Below are 22,176 nucleotides of genomic sequence, written 5' to 3'. Positions count from 1 at the left end.
CTCATTATCACAAGAACAGCATGGGGGAAACCGCCCCCATGACCCAATCACCTCCCACCAAGTCCCTCCCTTGACATGTGGGGATTACAATTCTAATTACAATTTGATATGAGATTTGGGTGGGGACACAGCCAAACCATATCAGATGCCCACACCTGTCACTTCTACTCAATATACTGTAAGTTTTAGCCAAAGCAATTAGGCCAGATAAAGAAATAAAAGGCATACAAATTGGAAAGGAAAATGTTAAATTGTCCCCGTTTACAGATGACATGATCTTATATATTAAAAAACTCTAAAGACTCCACCAAAAAAAAAACAAAACAAAACTGTTAGGACTAATAAGCAAAGTCAGTAAAGTTGCAGGATATAAAATTAACATACAAAAATCAGTTGTGTTTCTATACACTAACAACAAACTATTGAGAGACAGGACTAGCTGGATTTCCTAGGCCAACTAAAAATCCCTAAGCCTAGCTGGGAAAGTGACCACATCCACCTTTAAACACAGGGCTTGCAACTTAGCCCACACCTGACCAATCAGAGAGCTCACTAAAATGCTAATTAGGCAAAAACAGGAGGTAAAGAAATAGCCAATCATCTATTGCCTGAGAGCACAGCGGGAGGGTCAAGGATCAGGATATAAACCCAGGCATTTGAACTGGCAAAGGCAACCCCCTTTGTGTCCCCTCCCCTCATATGGGAGCTCTGTTTTCACTCTATTAAATCTTGCAACTGCGCTCTTCTGGTATGTGTTTGTTATGGCTCGAGCTGAGCTTTCGCTTGCTGTCCACCACTGCTGTTTGCCGCCTTCCCAGACCGGCCACTGACTTCCATCCCTTGGGTTCCAGCAGGGTGTCCGTTGTGCTCCTCATCCAGGGAGGTGCCCATTGCCGCTCCCCGATCAGGCTAAAGGCTTGCCATTGTTCCTGCAGGGCTAAGTGCCTGGGTTCATCCTAATTGAGCTGAACACTAGTCACTGGGTTCCACGGTTCTCATTTGTGACCCATGGCTTATAACACTCAACATGGCCCAAGATTCCATTCCTTGGAATCCGTGAGGCCAAGAACCCAAGGTCAGAGAATACGAGGCTTGCCACCATCTTGGAAGTGGCCCGCCACCATCTTGGGAGCTCTGGGAGCAAGGACCCCCAGTAACACTATCCAAAAAGGAAATAAAAAAAAAATTTTACAATAGCTAGAAAGAAAAAAAAAAACTTAGAAATAAATTCAACTACAGAGGTGAAAGATCTGTCCACTGCAAACTATAAAACATTGATGAAAAAAGCTGAAGACATAAACAAAAAGATATCCCATGTTCATACATTGGAAGAATTAATATTAGTCAAGTGTCCATACTACCCAAAGTGATCTACAGATTCAATGCAATCTCTATCAAAATCCTAATGACAGTTTTCACAGAAATAGAATAAACAATCCTAAAGTTTGTGTGGAACCACAAAAGACTTCAAATAGCCAAAGCAAACTTGAACAAAAAGAACAAAGCTGGGGTGTTGACACTACCTGACTTCAAAATATACCACACTGCTACAGTAATCAAAACAGCATGATAAGACTGGACACAGTGACCCATGCCTATAATCACAACACTTTGGGAGGCTGAGGCAGGAGGATTGCTTGAGCCCAGGAGTTTAAGACTAGCCTGGGTAACACAGGCAGAACCTGTCTCTGCAAAAAAATTTTAAAATGCTGGGTATGGTGGCGTGTGCCTGTGGCCCCAGCTACTCAGGAGACTGAGGTGGGAGGATTGCTTGGGCCTGGGAGGTCTAGACTGCAAAGAGTTCTGATTGTACCACTGCACTCTATCCTGGGCAACACAGTGAGATCCTGCCTCAAAAAAGGCTACAAGAAAATAGCACGATAGCCAGGTGCAGAGGCACATGCCTGTAGTCCCAGCTACTAGGGAGGCTAAGACAGGAGGATTGCTGGAGCCCAGGAGTTCAACACCAGCCTGGGCATCACAGTGAGACCCTGTCTCTCAAAATACAAATAGGCAAAGCAGTATGGTACTGGCATAAAAACAGACACAGACCAATAGAACAGAGTAGAGAGCCCAGAAATAAATTCATACATTTATGGTCAATTGATTTTTTGTTTATTTGTTTTGAGACAGGGTCTCCCTTTGTCACCCAGGCTGAAATGAAGTGATGCTATCATAGCCTACTGCAGCCTTGAGCTCTTGGGCTCAATGGATCCTCCTGCCTCACCCTCCTGAATAGCTAAGATTACAGGTGTGCCCCATCATGTCCAGCTAATTAAAACTTTTTAAATTTTTTTGTAGAGGCAGGGGCTTGCTATGTTGCCCAGGTTAGTTTCAAACTCCTGACCTCAAGCAGTCCACACATCTCAGTCTCGCAATGTGCTTGGATTACAGGAATGAGCCAATATGCCCAGCCAATATTCAACTGATTTTTGACAAAGGTGCCAAGAACACACAATTTAGCAAAGAACACTGTCTTCACTCAATGGTGTTGGGACAACTGGATATCCATATGCAGGGGAATAAAACTAATATTTCATGCTACATTAAAAAATAAACTATAAATGAATTAAAGACTTAAATATAAGACCTAAAACTGTAAAACCACTAGAAGAAACCATAGAAGAAAAGCTCCATGACATCCATCTGAGCAATGATTTTTTTTTTTTTTTTTGACACAAATCCAGAAGCACAGGCAACAAAAACAAACATTGACAAATGGGATTACATCAAACTAAAAATCTCTTGCGTGGTTGAGGACACAATCAACAGAGTGAAGAGACAACCTATCTGCAAATCATACATCCGATAAGGGGTTAATATAATAATAATAAGAAGAAGAAACCCAAACAACTCAGCAATGAGAAAACAAAGAACCCAATTTAAAAATTGGCCAAGGATCTGAGTAGACATTTCTCCAAAGAAGACATAAAAATATCCAACAGGTACATGAAAAAGTACCCTAAATCAACAATCCTCAGAGAAATGCTAATTAAAATCACAGTGAGCTATCACCTCACACCTGTTAGAATGACTGTTATCAAAAAGACAAAAGATAACACGTGTTGGAGAGGATGTGGAGAAAAGGAGATCCTTGCACATTGTTGGTGGGAATGTAAATTAGTACAGCCCTTGTGAAAAACAGTATGGAGGTTACTAAAAAAATTAAAAATTAAAAAACTACTATAGGATTCATTAATCCCAGTACTAAGTACATATCCAAAGTAAAGGAAATCAGTATGTCAAACAGATACCTGCACCCTGATGCTTATTGCAGCATTATTCACACTAGCCAAGATGAAATGAACCCAAGTGTTCATCAATAGATGAATGGGTAAAGAAAATGCATATATACACAATAGAGTGTTATTCGGCCTTGAAAAAGGAAGAAATCCTGTCACTAGCAACAACATGAATAAATGAGGAAGACATTATATTAAGTGAAATAAGCCAGGGACAGAAACACAAATATACCACTTAATTTCACTTATATGTGGGATCTAAAAAAATTGAACTCATAGAAGTAGAGAATATGATGGTTACCAGGGACTTGGGGGAGGCGTTGGGGAAACAGACAAACAAACTACCTATTTCTTTTTTTCTTTTTTTTTTTTTTTTTGAGACGAGTCTCGCCCTGTCACCCAGGCTGGAGTGCAGTGGTGCCATCTCGGCTCACTGCAAGCTCCGCCTCCCAGGTTCACATCATTCTCCTGCCTCAGCCTCCTGAGTAGCTGGGACTACAGGCACCCGCCGCCACACCTGGCTAATTTTTTTGTATTTGTAGTACAGATGGGGTTTCACTGTGTTAGCAAAGATGGTCTCGATCTCCTGACTTCGTGATCCACCCGCCTCAGCCTCCCAAAGTGCTGGAATTACAGGCGTGAGCCACCACGCCCAGTCCAAACTACCTATTTCAAAAATTTTTTTAATAGCAGCCTGAGCAGACTAAGACAGACCCTTACCCAATATCATGTATAAAAATTAACTCAAAACAGATCAAAGACCTAAATGTAAGATCCAAAACTATAAAACTCTAAGAAATAAACATAGGTGAAAAGCTGCACAACATTGGATTTAGCAATGATTTATTGGATAAGACACCAAAAGCATAGGACACAACAGAAAAAAAAAATAGACTGGGTGAAGTGGATCAGGCCTGTAATCCCAGTACTTTGGGAGGCAGAAGTGGGAGGATTGCTTGAGGCCGGGGTTGGAGGTTACAGTGAGCTACGATTGCACCACTGCATTTCAGCCTGGGAAACAGAGTGAGACCCTATCTCTTAAAAAAAGATAGACTGGATATCATAAAATTTTTTAAATTTGTGCATCAAAAGACACTATTAAGAGAGTAAAAAGGCAGCCAACAGAATGGGATAAAACATTTGCAAGTACTATATCTAATAAGAGATTAATATCCAGAATATTGTCATTCACCACTTAATGATGGGGATACCTTCTGAGAAAAGCCTCATTTGGTGATTTTGCCATTGTGAGAACAACATAGAGTGTATTCTATGTGGTAAAATACACATAACATTAAATTTACCATCTTGACCATTTTTAAGTGTACAGTTCAGTGGTATTAATAAACACATTCATAATATTGTGCAACCATCACCACCATCTATCTCCATAATTTTTAAATTTGTCCTTTTGTAACTGGCTTACTTAGCATAATGTCCTCAAGAATCATCCATGTCGTAGCCTTTGTCAGAATTCCAGAACTACATTAGAGTACTTGCCTAGTAGGGAGTTGCTGCTGCTGACCCCAGAACCAGCTACATCTGCTGAGGTTAGACAACTCTTGCTGCCAAAACAAACCCCAGAATATACTGTCTTTGCTGCTACCCATGCCAGCAAAAATGGACACTAGTGACACAAATCACCCAACAGAGCCCTTTGTTGGTGTATATAATTAGTGGAAACTTAGTAGTGTGTAAAATTAGTCACATACCCCATTCTAGTAGCAAGGGAGGCTGGGATTTTTTTCCCCCCCTTCAAATTCTACCTTGGAAAGGTAGGATTCATGATGTGGGGGATTATAAAAGCGTGGAGGGTGTTCAAAAGATTGTGGACAGTTATAAATGACAGATAGATATTCATTATGTAGTGCCTGTCTCTTCCTTCACATTCACTTTCTACATCCCTCTAAAGTTACCAAAATTCTCGCTAATTTGCCTCATAAATAGCTCAGGCATCTATTCACTTTCTCTATCCTCCCTGACATTTCTTTAGTGTAAGTCACTCCATGGGGATGGGAAATAAGAGGTAGATAAGGGAAGGAGAAGAGAGATGCCTTGAAATTTGAGAGTTCTCTATAAATACTGTCAAGTTAAAATTTAATTGGAGGTAGTGCCAAGGCAGAAAGAAATCTAAATTTTCTCTAAGGTAACAATATGTTGTTCTTTTTAACTGAATTAAAACTCCCTGGATATCTCTCTCTCTCTCTCTCTCTCTCTCTCTCTCTCTCTCTCTCTCTCTCTCTCTCTCTCTCTTTTCAGACAAGGAAGGCTCTGTTGCCCAGGCTGGAGTGCAGTGGCACCATCACAGCTTGACCTCCCTGGCTCAAAATAGCCTCCCACCTCAGTCTCCCAAGTAGCTGAGCCTACAGGAACACACCACTACACCTGGCTAGTTTTCTTTTTCTTTCTTTTTTTTTTTTTTTCTTTTTATGGAGACAGGACCACCATGCCTGGCTACTTTAACTTCTTTTTTTCTTTTTTTTGGTAGAGACAGCATCTCGCTCTGTTGCTCAGGCTGGTCTCCAGCTCCTGGGCTCAAGTGATCCTACCATCTTGGCCTCTCAAAGTGCTGGGACTACAGGTGTGAGATCTTGATTTTTACTTATGAACATATCCAGGCACTCCGTATGTGTTGGGTGGTGTACACTCTTGGGACACGGAAGTTAGAGTTTCAATTGTGGCCATGGCTTCTTTACTCTTTCTGTGATCTTGAGCAGTCCCACAACTCTTAGAACTTAATTCATTACAGAAGTGTTAGAGAATTTCTGTGAGATAATCAGGCATAAATTTTTAAAGCACTAATATTGCTGAGATGTCCAAATGACTACATAAATTATGATCCACCTACATGCTAAACTGCTATGTAGCCATTAAAAAGAATGACGCTGCTCTAAATATACTAATATGAAACAGTTTCCAAGATATCCTAAGTGAAGAAAAGACAGTATAGAACAATGTATATAGTATGCTACCATTTTTGTAGGTGTTCATGCCTTCACATCTGTGTACTTTTAAGGGATATAGGCATATTTAAGCTTGTAAATTCACAGACCACCTTTGTAAGGGTACACAAGGAACTGGCAATAGTGGTTGCCTTCAGAGAAGAGAGCTTGAAGAGAACCTCCCTACTGGAGGCAGGGATGGTGGAAGGGGTAGGGGATGGAGACGGTGGAGACTGAGCTTTTGAGTTTTGTTCCATGTGTATATACAATAAATTCAAAATAAAGATATAGTTTATTTTTTAAGAACCTGGAATTAAGTCCTATCTATGAAAACTGAAGAGATCGAAGTGAGAGGTAATTTAATTTGAAGCCCAGGTACAGCAGAAGGTTGGGGCTCCTCTGTTACTCATGCTTATCCACACCTTTATTTTTTCTTTTTCTAAAGCATCCGTGTCTTTAGCTCAAACTTATGCAGATCTGTGGTTTACTGGGTATAATTTTTGTTATGGCATACATCAACATATTCCAAATTTCTCTGCTTGGATGGAATAGATGCATTAAATTCTGTGAAATGATTAAGTTGTGAAAAGTAGAAGGAGTTTGAATAGGCATTATTTTTCAGGATCTCAGAAATAGTTATGCCCGATAGTTTTATAATGTCTGTAGTATAGTTTTGCAGTCCATAGAATGCACTCACATACATTATCAGCTTATCCTTTGCAAAGAAGCCTCATGTGATTCTTTCTATTCTCAGCTTTGTCCATGAACTAAAATTAGAACTAGGCTGACATTACATTTCACTTGGTTACAGCTGACTGGGGATTTTAATCATTTGGAGCCACACTGAAAATAATTTCCCCCTGCAATCTACTCTTAACTGATAGTCACTAACTTTGGTTATGTGAGCTTCAGCATCCACGATATTGGTAAGTATTTGACAGTGGTGAGTATTTTTCAAAAATATTTTTCCTTTATTCTTCACATATAAATAGATTGCTGTGTCTGTATTGGTCGGAATGTCCAAACGAACTGGAATAGAATTTAAAAGTTTTCTGCGGGGTGTTCATGGTCACTCATATAACTGTGCTCCTCTGGAAGATAGATTTCCACAGAAGTAAGGAACAATTCTTCTGCGATTCTTTTGCTATGCTTACCTCACTTGCCACACTATGTGCTTTTTTCTGTTATGGTAATAATCAAAGTAGAGAGCACAATCCTGTGCTGGAGGAAGAAATACATCATTATTGACTTGTGTTTCCCTAGGGGAAATTGATCGTTATAGGAAAACTGACGGATTAGCAACATTTAATGGCAAATGAGGAATTGAATTAGCAAATGGATGAATCGTTTTGCATGTCTAGTAAAATACATGTATAAGTGTAGATACTTGGGATTTAAAAAATATTTTTATTATTTGAGTATTTAGCAAAAACTTCAAACTTTCTTAAATCAGAGACAATAAATTGTAAATTGATTGCGATATGCTCAGGAAGTTGGATTACCAGCGCACGTATCCCAAGGTTTCTTCACAGCAAAGAGATCTTGCATTCTGTTCCTGAGTAAATTCAGCATGCCTTGCTTAGAGATTTTCTCAACAATTTCCTGCATATGCCAATTATTTTTTAATCTTGAAATTTTAAACTTTTTTCTGTAATATAGTTCTTTCTTTGTCTGTCTCACACACATATATACTGCATAATATTAGTTTAAAAAATCAATAATTTAGAAGAGGTTAATAATGAAAAGCAATAGTATCTATCCAATTCCTCTCTATCACCAGCCCTCTCTAGAAGTAATCATTTTAACCATTTTGGAATTCAGTTTTCAGTGCTTATCTCCATATTTTCTTTTTCAAAGACAATTGCATGCTATTTTTAATCAACTTTAAACATTGTCTGTGGAGCTTCATTATAAGAGGTGGGGATTGGCCGGGCGCGGTGGCTCAAGCCTGTAATCCCAGCACTTTGGGAGGCCGAGACGGGCGGATCACGAGGTCAGGAGATCGAGACCATCCTGGCTAACACGGTGAAACCCCGTCTCTACTAAAACATACAAAAAACTAGCCGGGCGACAGTGGCGGCGCCTGTAGTCCCAGCTACCCGGGAGGCTGAGACAGGAGAATGGCGTGAACCCGGGAGGCGGAGCTTGCAGTGAGCTGAGATCCGGCCATAGCACTCCAGCCTGGGTGACAGAGCGAGACTCCATCTCAAAAAAAAAAAAAAAAAAAAAAAAAAAAAAAAAAAAAGAGGTGGGGATTAAGTTCCCTTACACTGCCATAGGGTTATATCCCTATTTTTAGCTTCTCTCTTGATTACCTTAATAGCTTTAAGCAAATACTTTAATCTTCATTTCTTGTTCCATAAGGTACGGACAGTATCTGTTGATTCTCCACTTTGAAGATGGGGATATCGGTGTTCCTGTCATTTACTTCTTTTCCTCATTTCCTTCTTCCACATTCTGTTAAAAGTACTGTCACTTTTATATTTTCAAGATATAAGGCATTAATATTCTGTTCTGTAACCCTCAATAAGTCTTCCTTACTTTTTTATAGATTGATTTATTTCAAAAGTTTAAGACCAATACATAGGCTTTACTATGTAATTTCTGTTTTCTGTAAAGCCAGCATTTCCTTCTCAGTATCAATGTCATATTCATTGTACCAAAGAAGAATGTTAAAATAGATTCTCCTTTCCTGCACTTCAATAGTTGCTAAAAAATCATGCCACATTTTGTTGGCTTTATATATAGATTGTGGTTTTCTTGTACAGTGTCTTCCTCAACACAATTTCTGACTGCCTTTCTTTTTGCTTATTGGGAGAAGAAATTTCATCTTTTCACCATATCTCCAATGTCACACAGTTTTTCCCCCTTAATTCTAGCTATTTTTATAATTCAATGGATGACTACTGCCATTGCTTTTTTTTTTTTTTTTTTTTTTTTTTCAGACAATTTCATTCTTGTTGCCCGGTCTGGAGTGCAATGGTGTGATCTCGGCTCACTACAACCTCTGCCTCCCGGGTTCAAGTGATTCTCCTGCCTCAAGTCTCCCAAGTAGCTGGGATTACAGGCATGTGCCACCACACCCAGCTAATTTTATATTTTTTTAGTAGAGATGGGGTTTCACCATGTTGGTCAGGCTGATCTCAAACTCCTGACCTCAAGCAGTCCATCCACCTCAGCCTCCCAAACTGCTGGGATTACAGGCACGAGCCACCATGCCCAGCTACTGCTTTTAAAACATTGTTTTACCTTATTTTTAATTTTTTTAACTATCTTGAAAAACATTGCTGGGAACAGCCTTGTTCATGTTTCCTGGTGGAGACAAACCCTTCCTCTAGGTATATACCTTTGAATGGAATTGCTGGATCATAAGCTGTGCTTATCTTCAATATTAGTACATAAGTATTTCAAAATAGTTAATACTAATTTACAATTTTACCAATATACTAGGAATGCGTGAGAAGTTCTGTAAGTCAAATTCTTGTCAACATTTGGTATAGTCAGCCTTTTGAATTTTAGCCACTCTGACAGATGTTCATTGGTATCTCATTATGTTTTTATTAAGGTGGAGCACAACTTCATATGTTTTTGGTCATCTGGATTTTTTTTTTCTCCACAGGGCAAGTTCTACCATTTGGATTTTATTTTTTGAAAATTTCCTGTTCAATTGTAATTTTTGTTGCCTTTTTCAATTGATTTTTAGGGGTTTGTTATATAATCTAGATGTAGTCCATTGGTGGTTACAAATATTGCCAATATCTTCCCCCACTAATGTACATGGTATTCTTTTTATTTTCTAAGTAATGTCTTTCAATAAGTTCTTAATTGTAATGTAGCCCACTTTATCAATCTGTGTTAGGCTGTTCTTGCATTGCTATAAAGAAATACCCAGCCAGGGCCAGGCACGGTGGCTCTCACCCGTAATCCCAGCACTTTGGAAGGCCGAGGCAGGTGGATCACGAGGTCAGGAGATCGGGACCATGGTGAAACCCTGTCTCTACTAAAAATACAAAAAATTAGCCAGGTGCAGTGGCAGGTGCCTATAGTCCCAGCTACTCAGGAGGCTGAGGCAGGAGAATGGTGTGAACCCGGAAGGCGGAGCTTGCAGTGAGCCGAGATCGCACCACTGCACTCCAGCCCAGGTGACAGAGTGAGACTTCGTCTCAAAAAAAAAAAAAAAGAAAAAAGAAATACCTGGCCAGGCATAGCAGCTGATGTCTGTGATCCTAGCACTAGCACTTCTGGAGGCCAATGCAGGTAGATCACTTGAGCCCAGGAGTTCAAGACCAGCCCGGAGAATGTGGAGAGATCCTGTCACTACAAAAAAAAAAAAAAAAAAAAAAAAAAAAAAAAAGAAAAGCTGGCACATTGTTTGTCTCCTGTAGTCCCAACTATTCTGAAGGCTGAGGCAGAGGGGCCCCAGGAGATCAAGGCTACCATAAGCCATGATTGTGCCACAACACTCCAGCCTTGTTAGCAGAGTAAGGCCCTGTCTCAAGAAAAAAAAAAAAAAAAAAACCCACAAAACAAACAAAGATATACCTGAACTTGGGTAAATTATAAAGAAAAGAGGTTTAATTGGCTCATGGTTCTGCAGGCTTTACAGGAAGCATGGTGCTGGCATCTGGTTGGCTTCTAGTGAAGTCTCAGGGAGCTTTCAATCCTGGTGGAAGGCAAAGGAGGAAGCCTGCATCCCACAAGACCAGAGCAGGAGCAAAAGAGGGAGACGGTGGAGGTTGCCACACACTTAAAGAACCAAATCTTGCAAGAACTCACTGTTTCAAGGACAGCACCATGCCATGAGGGATCCTCCTCCATGATCCAATCACCTCCTACCTAGCCCGACCTCCAATGCTGGGGATTACAGTTCAACATAAGATTTGGTGGGAACATATATTCAAACTATATAACAATCTTTTCCTTTATGGATATGCTTTGTATTCTTTTTTAAAAAGTGTTCTCTACTTTAAGGACATCAAGATAAGTCCTATATTATCACCTAAATGCTTTATTTTTCTACTTTCACTTTTAGATCTACAATTCACGTGGAATTAATTTTGATAATATATAGATATTCAACTGTCCCAATATAATTTATCTTAAAAAATTGTTTCCATGGCCAGGTGTGGTGGCTCACACCTGTAATCCCAGCACTTTGGGAGGCCAAGGAAGGCAGATTACTGGAGCCCAGGAGTTCAAGACCAGCCTGGGCAACATGGTAATACCTCATCTCTACAAAAAATACATAAATTAGCTAGGTGTCATGGTGTGCGCCTGTAGTCCCAGCTACTTGGGAGGCTGAGGTGGGAGAATGGCTTGATCCCAGGAGGTGGAGGTTGCAGTGAGCCAAGATCATGCCACTGCTCTCCAGCTTGGGCAACAGAACCAGACCCTGTCTGAAAAAAAAAATATTTCCACAATTGTTGCAGGAAGTCAGGGACCCCAAATGGAGGGACCAGCTGGAACCATGGCAGAGGAACATAAATTGTGGAGATTTCATGGACATTTATCACTTCCCTAATAATACTCTTATAATTTCTTATGCCTGTCTTTACTTCAATCTCTGAACATAAATTGTGAAGCTTTCCTGGACATTTATCAGTTCCCAAATAATACTCTTATAATTTCTTACGCCTGTCTTACTTTAATCTCTTAACCCTGCTACCTTCATAAGCTGAGAATGTATGTCACCTCAGGACCACGGTTGTACAACTTGATTGTAAAACGTGTGTTTGAACAATATGAAATCAGTGCACCTTGAAAAGGGACAGAATAACAGCGATTTTTCGGGGAACGAGGGAAGACAACCATATGGTCTGACTGCCTGCGGGACGGGAAGAATAGAGCCATATTTTTCTTCTTGCAGAGAGCCTGTAAATGGACGTGCAAGTAGTAGAGATATCACTAAATTCTGTTCCTAGTAAGGAATATAATATTAAGACCCTAAAAAAGAATGCATTCCCGTGGGGAGATCTATAAACGGCCACTCTGGGAATGTCTGTCTTATGCGGTTGAGATAAGGACTGAAATACGCCCTCAGTCTCCTGCAGTACCCTCAGGCTCATTAGGGTGGGGAAAAACCCCACCCTGGTGAATTTGAGGTCAGACCAGTTATCTGCTCTTGAACCCTGTTTTCTGTTGTTTAAGATGTTTATCAAGACAATACATGCACAGCTGAACATAGACCCTTATCAGGAGTTTTTGATTTCACCCTTTGCCTTGTGATCTTTGCTTTGCCCTTTGCCTTGTGATCTTTATTGGCCTCAGAAGCATGTGATCTTTGTGACCTACTCCCTGTTCGTACATCCCCTCCCCTTTTGAAGTCCTTAATAAAAACCTGCTGGTTTTGCAGCTCAGGTGGGTATCACGGACCTACCGATATGTGATGTCACCCCGGCGGCCCAGCTGTAAAATTCCTCTCTTTGTACTCTTTCTCTTTATTTCTCAGACCAGCCAACACTTAGGGAAAATAGAAAGAACCGACATTGAAATATTGGGGGCAGGTTCTCCCGATACACAATGTTCTGCAGTGCCTATGTGTATATGAGTCTGTTTCTGGGGTTCCTTATTCAGGTACACTGATATGTTTGTCTATTGCACCAATAACATTATCTAGTACTACAGCTTTAAAAGAGATCTTGATGAATGTAGAATAAATCCTCCCACTCCAGTTTTCTTTGGCAAGCCTGTCTGGGCTATTTTGTATCTTAAGAACTGTCATTAAAAATTAGAAACTGATTGTCAAGTTGCTCCTCTCCTTCTCCAAATGAAATTTGTGTATTGAGACTGATTATAGTTCAATGTGGGGATAACTGACATTTTTACAGATTGAGTCTTTCAATCAATGAATATGATGTATATCTCTTCATTTATTTAGGTCTTCTTTAATTTCACTCTGATTTTTAGTTTTCTGTATAGAGGTTTTACACATCCTGTTTTTTGTTAAGAATTTGATTTTTATGCTATTGAAAATAGTATATTTTTGGCCAGGTGCAGTGGCTCATGCCTGTAATCTCAGCACTTTGGGAGCCTGAAGAGGGTGGATCATGAGGTCAGGAGATTGAGACCAGCCTGGCTAACATGGTGAAACCCCGTCTCTACTAAAAAAATACAAAAAAATTAGCCAGGCATGGTGGCGGGCGCCTGTAGTCCCAGCTACTCAGGAGGCTGAGGCAGGAGAATGGCGTGAAACCAGGAGGCAGAGCTTGCAGTAAGCTGAGATTGTGCCACTGCACTCCAACCTGGGCAATAGAGCGAGACTCCATCTCAAAAAAAAAAAAAAAAAAAAAAGAAAAGAAAAGTATATTTTAAGAATTTAATATCAATTTTCTGCTGGAATATGGGACACATACTTGGTTTTTCAAAATATTGAATTGCCAGAAATCTTGCTAAATTCTATATATTTAGTTGTAGATTCTCTTGGATTTTCTAGTTCATAATTGTACTCATGAAAAATGTCCTTTTGTTTTTTATTCCTTTTCAAACTTTAAGCCTTTTATTTCTTTTTCTTGCTTTTATGCAAAGGGTAGAGCCATCATACAGTATTGAATGGAAGTAGTGACAGCAGACATCTTTTTCTAATTTTAAATGAAAGGCTTTCAATGTTACACTATCAAGTATGATTGCTGCAGATTTTTGTTAGATATACTTGGTTAGGTTAAAGAAATTATCTTCTACTTATAGTATGTTAAGACTTGTTTTCAATCACATGATATTAAATTTTAATAATTTTGTACATCTATTGGAATGATCATATTTTTTTCTCTTCTAGTCTATTACTTCAGAATATTACATTAATTGATATCTCAAACAAAGGTAAGCAAACAAACCTTAATCTCTGGAATAAATCCAACATGGCTATAATGTATCTTCTTTTTTTGTTTGTTTGTTTTCAGACAGAGTCTGGCTCTGTTGCCCAGGTGGGAGTGCAGTGCTGCCATCTCAGCTCACTGCAACCTCTGACTCTTGGGTTCAAGCAATTCTCCCGCTTTAGCCTCCCAAGTAGCTGGGATTACAGGTGCATGCCACCACACCTGGCTAATTTTTGTATTTTTTCTTTTCTTTTCTTTTCTTTTTTTTGGAGACAGATTCTCGCTGCATCACCCAGGCTGGAGTGCAGTGGCATGATCTTGGCTGGCTGCAACCTCCTAATTTTTTTGTATTTTAGTAGAGATGGGGTTTCACTGTGTTGCCTATGCTGGTCTCAAACTCCTAAGTTCATGCAATCTGCCTGCCTTGGCCTCTCAAAGTGCTAGGATTACAGGCATGAGCCACCACGCCTGGCCTTTGTTGTATTTTTTTTAGTAGAGACAGGGTTTCACCATGTTGTCCAGGCTGATCTTGAATGCCTGAGCTCAAGTGATCTGCCCGCCTTGGCCTCCCAAAGTGCTGGAATTACATGCGTGAGCCACTGCTCCTGGCCAGTATTTTCTTTTTCCTACATTGCCAGATATGGTTTGCCAGTATATGGTTTAGGACTTTTCTCCATAATATATTTGCTAGTGAGATTAGCCTGTATTTTTCTTTCTAGAATTACCATTCTTAGGGTTTGGTATCAAGGGTATGCTAATCTCATAATCTGAATTGGGGCGTATTTCTTTTCTATTCTCAGGAAGAGTTCATGCTATGATTAGTGTTATTTTTACCCGTCAAATGCTTGGTAGAATTTGCCATTGAAGGCATCTCTAGGACCAGCATTTTGTTTGTGGAGAGATTTTAGATTATTATTATTATATTCCATTGTGTCATTTTAAAATTTTATACGTATATGTGCTTATCTATAATATTCCCTTTCTTCTGTTTTCTTTGTGTTTGTTTTGCTTTATCTAGCTTCTTGAGATGGATGTAAATTTTTTAGCCTCATTTCTCCTAAAATGTATACTTAAGGCTAGAAATTTCCCTCTACTACATTACCTGTATTGCATACATTTTGATTTGTGGTATTTTTGTTAATTCAGTTCAAAATGCCTTCTAATTTCATGATGATAGCTTCTTTGACTATAGGTTATTTAGAAGTGTGTTTCGTGTATGGGTGCAGTAGCTCACGCCTATAATCCCAGCACTTTGGGAGGCTGAGGTGGGAGGATCATTTGAGCCCAGGAGTTTGAGACCAGCCCGGGCAACATAGCAAGACCCCTGTCTTTACAAAAAATAAAATTAAAAAAACAAAAAACAAAAAACAGCCGGGCGTGGTTGCACACATCTGTAGTCCCAGCTACTTGGAAGGCTGACGCAGGAGGATTACTTAAGTCCTGGAGTTTGAGGCTGCCACTGAGCTGAGATTGCACCTCTGCACTCCAGCCTATGCAACAGAACAAGACCATGTCTCAAAAAAAAAAAAAGGAAAGAAATTTAAAAAAAGCATGTTTCTTGAGCTGAAATAATATAGGCTTTTTTTCCCCAGGTATCTTTTCATTATTGATTTCTAGCAAGTTTATATTTTGATTAGAAAAAAAACTTTATGCTACTTTAATCCCTTGAAATTGACTGAGACTTGCTGTATGACTCCAATATGAGATTTTTTTTTCTGTGACTCTTCCATGTGTTTTTTAAAGCATAATGTATTCTGTCATTGTAGGATATAGTTCTTTATTTATCATTTAAGTAAGTTTATTCATTGTGTGGTTCAAATCTTCAGTATTCTTCCTAAGTTTTAAACTGCTTGTGCAATCAATTGCTGAAAGAATGGTTAAAATCTCCCACTTCAATTCTGGATTCCTTGATTTTTCCCTTTAGTTCTGTCAATTTTCCTTTGTATTTGGAAGCCATGTTATTAGAGGCATATAATTTAAAGTTGTTTTGTATTTCTTGTGGATTGAATCTTTTATTATGATATGATTGATCTTTTATATCTATAAAGTATTTGTGCCTAAAGTCCATTTTGTCTGCTATTAATATATTGATATAGCCTTCTTCTGCTTAGTGTTTGCATAGTATATCTGAAAAAATGTAATTGATTAGCCAGACGTGGTGGCACATGCCTATACTTCCAGCTACCTGAGAGTCTGAGGCAGGAGGATCACTTAAGCCCAGAGGTCAAGGCTGCAGTGAGTCATATCCCGCCAATGTATTCAAGCCTGGGAGATAGAATGAGACCCTGTTTCAAAAGAGCAAAGAAGGAAAGAAGAAAAGGACAGAGGGAGGGAAGGAGGAAGGAAGAAAGGAAAGAAATGAAGATATAAAAAAAGAAAAAATTAATTGAAATATAATTCATATACAAATTCTCTTTCAGTGTACAGCTCAGTAGTTTTATCGAAGAGTTGTACAATCATCACCACTAATTCTAGAATATTTTCATCACCCAAAAAACTGTACAGTTAGCAGTCACTCCCTATTTCCCCCTCTACAAATCCCCTGGGTACCATAAAGCTACTTTTTGAATCTATAGATTTGCCTATTTTGGACATTTCATATAAATGAGATCATATATGTGGTCTTTTGTGTCTCACTTCTTTCACTTAGCATAATTTTATTCAAAGTTTATTTATGCTGTGGCATGTATCTATACTTCACTCGTTTTTATGGCTAAATAACATTCCATTGTATGAATATACCACATCTTGTTTATCCATTCATCAGTAGATGGCCATTTGTGTTGTTACCACTTTTTAGCTATTATGAATACTGTTTCTATCAACATTCATATAAAGGATTTTGTGAGAATGTATGTTTTCATTTCTGTTGGGTATATACCTAGGAGTGGATCTTTTCCTCTTCTTGTACTGTCCACTTTTCTCTATCTCTATATTTTAGGTGTGCCTCTCATAAACAATACTCAGGATTTTGTCTTTTCTTTAACTGGACAACCTTTGTATATTAACTTGGAAGACTTAATCATTAGGGAAGTACAGATTATGACCACCCTGGGATATTGCTTTATGCAGCAGTGGATGTATATCAACGGGGACCCTTATACAGTGGTAGTAAGAGTATAAATGGGCACAATCAACTTGGAAAACAATTTGGCTCTGTCTTATAAATTGGAACATTTACATACACTATGATCCTGATCCAGCAATTCTAATTCTAGATATGTACCCAACAGAAATAATTCCACTTGAACACCAAGAAGATAAAAACAATAATTTTAGAAAAAGTATTGCTTATAATAGCAAAGCTCTGGGACCCAAATATTCACATTCATTAGAATGGATAAACTGTGAGATAGCTATATATTTTGGAGATCATGGCATAAGAATATATAAGATACTTTTCCTTTTTTTTTTGAGCTATATAATTTCCCATGATACGGGTAGACTATAGTTTACTGATGAAATGTTAGATTGTTTCCAATATTTTGCTGTTATGAAAAACACTGTGAATAACTTCAGATAAACTGCTAGAAGTGTGGATGAGCATTTGTGAGTTTGATAAATATTGCCAAGTTTCTCTCCATGCAGAATATAATAATATCACCACTGATGCAGATAAGTGTCTGTTTCCCTGTGTTGTTGCAAATTTTATTGCTTTCTTTTCCAACTACATTACTTTCTATTTACTTTACTTCCATTATGGTTTTCCTATAACATTGAATAGAAGTGATTGTGGATGTCTTTGTATTCCTGAATTTGAAAGGAAATAATTCAAATAATTGTGAATCAAATTCTTTGATTATTGCTAATTTGGTAAAAAATCAATATGATTATTTTAAGGCCATAGGATATTCCATAAAAATGTACCTACCATAATTTACATAACCATTCTCCTATTATTGAGTATTTTCCTCTCATTTCTGAGATTCAGGTCAAAATCCTTAATACTGCATCTGTCTATTTGGAATTTATTTTACACAAAAGGAAACAATCCCAATATGTTATCATTTAACTAAATTTCCACTTGTGTACATGGTGTCCTGATTAGATTGATGTCTCAAGATTCCAGTCTTTTTAAAAATCTCCATTATTTAAACATTTTCCCTATAATTGGACATGAAGACTAGTCGCAGTTTTTCATTATTGTGAACTACATAGTAACAAAGGAATCATATATTAGATATGAGACCCCAAGAAAATTGTTCATCTTCTTTAAAGCTTAATTTTCTCATCTATATATTAGTCAATAAAAGTACCCCATATTACAGTATTTTATGAGAATTTTTAAGTATGATATGGCATGTAAAGTATATAAAATAGTTTTTGGAGCATGGAATGTGCTCTATAAATATTAGTTATTATGATCATTATGGTACTCAATGAACGGTCTGAAACATTGCTTTTTTCTCTGATACAATTAGGTCCTTTCTGAAATGGTACCTATGATTCAGCTATTCAAAACCTAATGAAGTTGGTGACTATATGACAATGTGGAGAAATCATGACAGAAAATGTGGTTTGTACTGGGGCTGTCAATGCTGTAAAGGAAGTTTGGGAAAAAAGAATAAAGAAACACAATGAAGACCTGAAGCGAGAGAAGGAATTTCAACACAAGTATGCTAAAACATATTTATTCTTTTGAATTAGTGAAAATTAATATTATCATCACCATAAAAAAAGAGCATTCTAAATGCCTTATTATTGAATTTGATATAGAATTTCATTTACTGAAAACTCAAAATATACTTAAAGAAAACAGCTGACTCAATTAAATTTGTCTATGTGATAGGAGTCACAAAAAATACAAATGTGAAAATAGTAGCTATCTTATACCCTCATAGTACTCTGTTTAACATTCATCAAAGTTTGACTAGTATCATATAGTGTAATTTTCAGGATTGTATGTTCAGCATTAACGTCCCCTAGGATCTAAAACATTTGGCAGTAGAAGGTAGAGTAGATTCTCATTTATTTGAATAGTCGTGTGTTCTAGCCAGAGCTGCTGGATCACTTGATTCCTTGATCTGGGCTATATTTATTTGACTCTCATTTCCTCTGCCTTCATTTTATCTTACCTACTTTCCTGATTGGATGTCTCCCAAAAGTATTATACTAATCCTGCAAAAATAGTCCCTTTCCTTATAGATTCATATAGCTCCGTACAATTCTCATTCATTGTCTCTTTCTATTATTATCATTATTATTTTTGAAATGGAGTCTCACTTTGTTGCCCAGGCTGGAGTGCAATGGCATGATCTCAGCTCACTGCAACCTCCAGGTCCCAGATTCAAGTGATTCTCTCTGCCTCAGCCTCCCAAGTAGCTGGGATTACAGGCACATGCCACCACACCACAACTAAGAATTTTTGTATTCTTAGTTGAGACGGGGTTTCGCCATGTTGGCCAGGCTGGTCTTGAACTCCTGACCTCAGGTGATCCACCCACCTCGGCCTCCCAAAGTACTGGGATTACAGGCATTGGGCCACCATGCCCAGCCATTGTCTCTTTCTAAATGTTAAATTAGCAAATGTTATTTGCCAATGTCAGTTAGCAAATAACAGAAAATTCAACTAAAGATGTCTTAAGTGATAGGGAAGTGAGGCTGTCCTGAAGATAGTCAATGCAAAGCCTCAACATCTTTTAAAAGTCAGCTTTTTTTTTTCACCTTCCACTGTTAATCCCTGTGTCAGTTTGATCCTCAGATTAGCTTCCTTCAATGTTACTAGATGACTGATGCACTTCCAGGCATCACAGCCAATCATCATTATGTTTTCAGAAAAGTGGAAACTATTTTTTTCTATTTCTTCTTTAAGAATAAGGAAATCTTTCACAGAGGTTTCCCAACAAACCTCTCCTTCCCAACAAACCTCTCCTTCACCTCTCATTCGCCAAAATTGGATCAGTTGTACACATCTAACCCAATTACCTTCTAGGGGAATGAGACTGATTGATTTAGACAAATTAAGATTCATCCCTAGTGTATTAGTCCGTTTTCATGCTGCTGATAAAGACATACCTGAGACTGGGTAATTTATAAAGGAAAGAGGCTTAACTGACTCACAGTTCCACAAGGCTGGGGAGGCCTCACAATCATGGTGGAAGATGAAGGAAGAGCAAAGGGACATCTTACATGGCAGCTGGCAAAGCGAGAATGAGAACCAAGTGAAAGGGTAAACCTCTTATAAGACCATTGTCTTGGCGATTAACATTAGGTTCCTCATTACTTAGGCAAATTTCTGCAGCCAGCTTGAATTTCTCCTCAGAAAATGGGTTTTTCTTTTTTTATCACATCCTCAGGCTGCAAATTTTCTGAACTTTTATGCTCTGTTTCCCTTTTAAAACGGAATGCTTTTAACAGCACCCAAGTCACCTCTTGAATGCTTTGCTGTTTAGAAATGTCTTCCACCAGATAGTGGAACTTCTTTAAGTTCAAAGTTCCACAGATCTCTAGGGCAGGGGCAAAATGCTGCCATTCTCTTTGCTAAAACATAGCAAGAGTCACCTTTATTCCAGTTCCCAACAAGTTCCTCATCTCCATCTGCGATCACCTCAGCCTGGATTTCATTGTCCAAATCATTATCAGCATTTTGGTCAAAGCCATTGAACAAGTCTCTAGGAAGTTTCCAAACTTTCCCACATTTTCCTTTCTTCTTCTGAGCCATCCAGCTGTTCCAACCTCTGCCTGTTACCCAGTTCCAAAGTCACTTCCACATTTTTGGGTATCTTTACAGCAGTGCCCCACTCTACCGGTACCAATTTACTATTTTAGTCTGTTTTCACACTGCTGATAAAGACATACCTGAGACTGGGTAATTTATAAAGTAAAGAGGTTTAATTGACTCATAGTTCCACATGGCTGGGGAGGCCTCACAATCGTGGAAGACATAGGAAGAGCAAAGGGACATCTTACATGGCAGTCGGCAAAGAGAGAATGAGAACCAAATGAAAGGGGAATCCTCAGCCAGGCATGGTGGCTCATACCTGTAATCCCAGCCAGCACTTTGTGGGGCTGACATGGGTGGATCACCTGAGGTCAGGAGTTTTAGACCAGTCTGACCAACATGGTGAAACTCCGTCTCTACTAAATAGAAAAAAATTAGCTTTGAGTGGTGGTGTGTACCTGTAATTCCAGCTACTTGGGAGCCTGAGGCAGGAGAATTGATTGAACCCAGGGAGGCAGAGATTGCAGTGAGCCAAGATTGCACCATTGCACTCCAGCCTGGGCAACAAGAGTGAAAGTCCATCAAAAAAAAGAAAGAAAAAGAAAGAAAGAAAGAAAGTAGCGGGGGGAGAGAGAGAGAGAGAGAGAGGGAGGGAGGGGGCGGCCAGGGGAGAGAGAGAGAAAGAGAGAGAGAGAGAGAAAGAAAGAAAAAAAGAAAGAAAGAAAGAAAGAAAGAAAGAAAGAAAGAAAGAAAGAAAGAAAGAAAGAAAGAAAGAAAGAAAGAAAGAAAGAAAGAAAGAAAGAAAGAAAGAAAGAAAGAAAGAAAGAAAGAAAGAAAGAAAGAAACCTCTTATAAAACCATCAGATCTTGGGAGACTTACTACCATGAGAACAGTATAAGGGAAACTGCCCCCATGATTCAATTATCTCCTACTAGGACCCTCCCACAACACGTGGGAATTATGGAAGCCACAATTCAAGATGAGATTTGGGTGGGGACACAGCCAAACCATATCACCTGGATTACTTGGTAGACACCTGGACTTGGAATCAATTGGTAGTCTTCCAGTAAACAAGAAGACAAGAAGCTACTGATAAGCAATGATTTGTGTTGCTAAATATCTGTAAAAACAAAAGATCTGGACAGGGAGGAATAATTTTTCCCACTTAGTTTTTAGTAAGTGTGCAGACATAGCAAGATTCATGTTCAAAGTGGATTCTACAAGGATAGAGAGGGAAGCCCAAGGTCAAGCCTGGTCAAGAAGAGGATGAGGAGCCTGACTAAAGTTTTGATAAAAGGGATCTTTGTCATTAATTAAGAATCACTTAATTTCAGAAATTTCGGAAGTTCTCTATATAAGAATAATGAGTGTGCAGTCTTGCCCACACTTACTGCCTTACTGCTTGTTCTTTTTTTGGCATCATCTATTTTATGATTAGGGAGGAGGATTCTCTCTTAGCAAAATGTAATCTCCGAAAGTTAAGTTAGACCAAAATCAGCTTCTACTTTTAGAAACATTG

The 22,176-nt window shown here is 38.7% G+C and overlaps 2 protein-coding genes across 3 annotated transcripts in view; both read left to right on the top strand.

Moving 5' to 3' along the window:
- DBT (dihydrolipoamide branched chain transacylase E2) overlaps positions 1-7,104 on the top strand; it is a 68,073-nt gene extending 60,969 nt beyond the window's left edge. Inside the window, exon 13 of the mRNA XM_030934991.1 lies at positions 6,996-7,104. The gene's annotated coding sequence lies outside the window, so the exon portion shown is untranslated. The remainder of the gene's footprint in view (positions 1-6,995) is intronic.
- The window catches only part of LRRC39 (leucine rich repeat containing 39), a 31,599-nt gene continuing 16,429 nt past the window's right edge, over positions 7,007-22,176 (top strand). Inside the window, exons 1-3 of one of the 2 annotated variants that reach the window (XM_010377229.2) lie at positions 7,015-7,110; positions 13,956-13,999; positions 18,417-18,609. In XM_010377229.2, the coding sequence (XP_010375531.1) occupies positions 18,497-18,609 (113 nt within the window). In that variant the 5' untranslated portion in view covers positions 7,015-7,110; positions 13,956-13,999; positions 18,417-18,496. Of the gene's footprint in view, positions 7,111-13,955; positions 14,000-18,416; positions 18,610-22,176 lie in introns of both variants that reach the window. The other variant, XM_010377230.2, reaches the window with a different exon arrangement.

This window comes from Rhinopithecus roxellana, chromosome 8 (assembly GCF_007565055.1).
Source record: "Rhinopithecus roxellana isolate Shanxi Qingling chromosome 8, ASM756505v1, whole genome shotgun sequence".
NCBI classification, from domain to species: Eukaryota; Metazoa; Chordata; class Mammalia; order Primates; family Cercopithecidae; genus Rhinopithecus; species Rhinopithecus roxellana.
Note: the sequence above shows the minus strand (reverse complement) of the source record. Positions and strands in the feature narration are given on the sequence as shown.